The following is a 4,488-nucleotide window of genomic DNA, read 5'->3' on the forward strand; positions in this document are numbered from 1 at the left end:
AAAATTAAGCTGGCATAGCATTATGAAATTACGCTATACTCTTAATTGGAGTTATACCCTTCGGGAAGGTCATCTCTGGAAGAGAAGATGATTCAGTTTAAACTTAAAACGTGCCCTCGGGTGTATAACTGTACGCCTCTGCTTAACTATAGCGTTCGAAGAAATAGTGACCGTGATCGTCTCGGTAACTTGCTAATTCGTCTACTGTCAACTCGTCAACTCACCATACGGTCTACTTTAATTTGGTCTAATGTCATTCCGTCCGTCAACATTTCGTCTAACAACCATTTGGTCCAATAACCATTTGGTACAATCATCACTTTGTCTAATAACCATTATTTTCGTCTAGGACTATTTCGTCTCACAACCAGTTGGTCTAATGTCCATTTCATTTTCATTCATCTTGTACAATCAACAATTAAACCAAATGGTATATGGACTAAATGGCTATTGGTCCAACTGGTTATTAGGCGAAATGGTGAGTGGACGTATTGGCAATTATACCATTTCGATAGTGGACAAACTTACAATAGACCAAATGATAGTAAACGAGTTGGTAATTAGACGAATTGGCTTTTTAATTAGACAAATTAGAATTAAACTGTCGTCTCGTTCTATACAATATAATCTATATATATATATATATATATATATATATATATATATATATATATATATATATATATATATATATATATCTCTCTATATATTCTATAACAACAACTTTTGGAATAAAGGCATTATACAAGCCTAAACCAACGTCCTGGAAGTATCTTTGGACATGTCAGGAACTGTCTTTCGACATGTTGGAGGAGAGTGAAGTGGTATTATTTCATGATGAAAAACATTAAATAGTGTAGTTATTTTTTTTTTCAGTTTGTTTTATCGGCATTCTCTCTGTCATCTTAATTACCGCTTTGATTTTTTTCTTCATTATCTCCTTTGTTTGGTGTACCATTGATCGATAGACCTCCTTGACTTACAACGCCACAGTGGGAAACCCTTACATTCCTCATCCATTTTCAGAGTCATTTGATTGGTGGATTCTACTCATTACGTGCGACTCTAGAATGGCGCCGGTCACATGGAGTGTGTATACAACATGTTTAACCCTATTCATGGTGTGTGTTTTAGTTACATACCACGGCAGTGAGGCCGCAAAGAGGTGTGCGAGGACATCGGGGACCCTCGATGTCGAGGTAAGATATTTTCTTTCTTTTTTGTACCAGACTATTTTCTTTTTCACGTTTCAGAAACAGCGTTATAATTTACTTATTTAGCTATTTATTACACTGCAAAAACTACGGTGTTGATTTACCACCAGCGCAGAATCTATTAGGTCACACCAGAGAAGTGTTAAACAACACCAGTTTGGTTTTGGTCTAACACCTGGGTCCGTGTCATAAAGAGTTACAATTGGGCCCCGTCTTACAAAGAGTTGCAATTGATCCAATCGATCCTAATTCTATGGAGATCCATCAGCGCCATATTTTTTTAGACAGGAAATTTGCAAAATGTCCTATGTATTAAAACAAAGGAGAACACAACAAATTGTCAAGAAATCAATGAATTTCTGGATATACATTCATATCTAGAAAATTGTTTGAACAAGCATGCATTTTACATGTTGACTTTGCTGGCTTTCCATAGTTGCGATTGAGTGGATCAATCGCTAACCTTTGTGAGACGGGCCCCAGTTGTAAATTTGCCATTATGACAACTACCATGGCAACAGGGCTCAGTAGCCAATCAAAATCAACGTTCCCATGGACTTTGCCATAATGGCAAAGTTACAACAGTTGTAACTCTCTACGAAACAGGACCAAGATGGGTGTTTATACAACACCAATTAGTGAAAATGCTTTTTCCAGGTGTAGACATATATGAATTCCGGGCTTGTCGTAAATCAACACCGGGGCTTAGGCAGTGTTTATTTTCGAGAAATTAACGTTAACATTTATATCAATTAGTTTTTAATTGAAAAATAGATAAGTTCTTTGTTCATTAACTTCTTCATTATTCCATTCTCTTTATATATTGATGAATCTGGCTGCTATTATTTCAAGCTTTCATCTTACGATAGCTGGCCTCTGCATTTAAATTAATTTCTCATTGTTTACATGAATTATGTCTATATCTACTTAACTACTATACAATTATTGTCACCTTCTTAATGTATGTATGTTTGATGTTATATCATTGTTATAAATTTGTAATTTTGATTTATTAAGAAATGCAGAAATACCTGCTTAAAAGAAATCAAATCTGTTCGTACATCTATGCATCTTTCCATCTATTCTTTCATTTAAACATTCATTAATGTATACATTCATGTTTCCTTGTATCCACATATTTGTTCATGGGTCGGTTCATTTGATTAATTCAGTAATCATTCATCCACCAGTCCACAGCACAGTGATTCATCACGAAGCTAACATTCGACAACTTTGTTTTATAGCTTATGAAATCATTGTTCTGTCATCTTTGTTGGTATTATCAAAACCTGCTCCAATTGTAAGAAAAAAGAGGTGGCAATCAGTCTATTGTTTTTTTAATTTCAGGAATTCAGGTCTGCCCCACCGTCAAAAATAAAGGAAATATTGGAAGCGTATTTTGAAAGTAGAAGGCCAAATAAACCTACATACAGTAGACAAACATACGTGAGTATACAATTTAATACCTCTTTTACTTGCAATCTGCTTATCATCAACATTAGGGGCGGATCCAGGATTTTCCAAACGGGAAGGGGCACATTTTCCCGAGGAAAAATTTGACAAGCAAAATGAAAATGGTCTTTACCAAAAATTAAGGGTATTACGCCCCACGTATAATTGGACAAGCAAAAAAAAAGGGTCTTCACTTTCAACGGTCTGGAGGGGAGAGCGAACTTCTGTTTTAATGGCATTTTTAGATTACAAATTTTAATTGTAACTCTCGAGAGGGAGGGGGGGGGGCACGAGCTGGCTTTGCCCCCCCCCTTGGATCCGCCAGTGATCAACTTTTTTTGGGGGGGGTCTCAGTCTTTGAGATGATTCTATAAACACTGATTGGTGTATGTTTAACCCAGGAATTTCCTGGTTACACAATGAAAGGTGTGTTGGCTCAGTTGGTGCGTCCGTCTCACAACCGAGAGGTCGGGAGTTCAAACCCCGGTCGCGTAAGACCACAAAAAGACGTAAAAAGATGGGAGGGATACCCTGTTTGGCCTGTTTCAATGTTGACGGAGCCGCCGCCGTCAGAAAAGCGGCGCCCATAGTCTCGCTCTGCTATGCAGGCGAGACAAACTGACGTTTTTTGTGTTATGCATGACTTTATGACTGGTAATCCTTATCCGTGTGTTTAATCAGATTCACAATCTAACCTACAATTGCCTTTTCTAACCTACAATTGAAATTCGGTCTTGGTAGATAAAAATTCTCGTTTTAACAAAGCATCTGAATGAAAAATGTCAATATTTTCAATGTTTGACAAAGGTTGTATCAAAATAATGTACTCCCATTACATTAAACTTTATGAAGCGGCCCCCAAATTAAAAAAAAATAAGAAATCCCCCCCCCAAAAAAAATCAAGTTGTGTTTTGTGTTTTCCCTATAATGTCAAAATAAGAAAGTCAACTTATTTTACTTGTTGGTTGTTCATGGAGTCTAATATCTGTCTTGTATATTTTTAAAATCAAACAATGTAACTGAAATCTATCTGTATTCCGAAGTTTTTATTTTTTTTCTCACTCTCCATGCAGACATGTACACCACAGGGCAAGTCGTGTCGTCCCAACGGTAGTACTCCGTGTTGTGGTACCATGGGATGTTACAAATACAACGGTGAGAAGTGCGTCGGGGGTACGAGGTGCATGTGCAGGAACCCGCTTTATTCCATCGATCCTGGCTTTTAGGATCGGCCGACAAAAAAAAATGTTATTACAAAAGAACTCGCCTTACGGATGAAGTGACATTGAACCAGTTTATAGTCATTATGATACATTCCCACCAATTTACCGACTCTATACACAGCAAAAACTGTGGTGTTTATCGGTGTACATAGAGGACCACACCAGTTATTTTACACCGGTGTTAAATTGGTGGTGTTAGTTTTACACCTATAGGTGTTATTACAACACATTTGGTTGTTACATTTACACTCTTTGGTGTTATGTTCAATCTCTAGGGTGTAATTTTTACTCCTCAGGGTGTGGTCCTCTATTAACACCAATAATCGGTGTCAGTTTTAACACCACAGTTTTTACAGTGTACCAATTATTTGTCATTGGAGAAAAAGGACATTTTTGCCGGCCTGGACTAGGTTTCATTGGTGTGTCTTTCGCAATTTACAACACAGACGCTTTTTCCAACGCAGCAATTCTTTTGAAAATGAAAGTCAAATCAGAATGGATAGCTGAGAGGTTTTTGTCGAAAGTTGGTGGTGGACTGGGACAGCAGATCATCCGAAGATTTGAACCGGACGAAAAATGGCAAATAATATGTCATTTGT

General features: G+C 37.2%; 1 protein-coding gene across 1 annotated transcript; it reads left to right on the forward strand.

The window, feature by feature from the left end:
* The first annotated feature begins 1,070 nt into the window (after positions 1–1,070).
* On the forward strand, positions 1,071–4,070 carry LOC121412677. Its single transcript, XM_041605453.1, has 3 exons — positions 1,071–1,199; positions 2,562–2,660; positions 3,740–4,070. The coding sequence occupies exons 1-3, from the start codon at positions 1,071–1,073 to the stop codon at positions 3,890–3,892; spliced, it is 381 nt and encodes a 126-aa protein (XP_041461387.1). The 3' UTR covers positions 3,893–4,070.
* Positions 4,071–4,488: the final 418 nt, after the last annotated feature.

Source organism: Lytechinus variegatus, chromosome 4 (genome assembly GCF_018143015.1).
Source record: "Lytechinus variegatus isolate NC3 chromosome 4, Lvar_3.0, whole genome shotgun sequence".
NCBI lineage: Eukaryota > Metazoa > Echinodermata > Echinoidea > Temnopleuroida > Toxopneustidae > Lytechinus > Lytechinus variegatus.

Coding starts and splice junctions, on each gene's coding strand:
- LOC121412677 (XM_041605453.1), top strand. CDS start 1,071: ATGGCGCCGGTCACATGGAGTGTGTATACAACATGTTTAACCCTATTC. Junction 1,200..2,561: donor CGGGGACCCTCGATGTCGAG/GTAAGATATTTT, acceptor TTTTAATTTCAG/GAATTCAGGTCTGCCCCACC. Junction 2,661..3,739: donor CATACAGTAGACAAACATAC/GTGAGTATACAA, acceptor CTCTCCATGCAG/ACATGTACACCACAGGGCAA.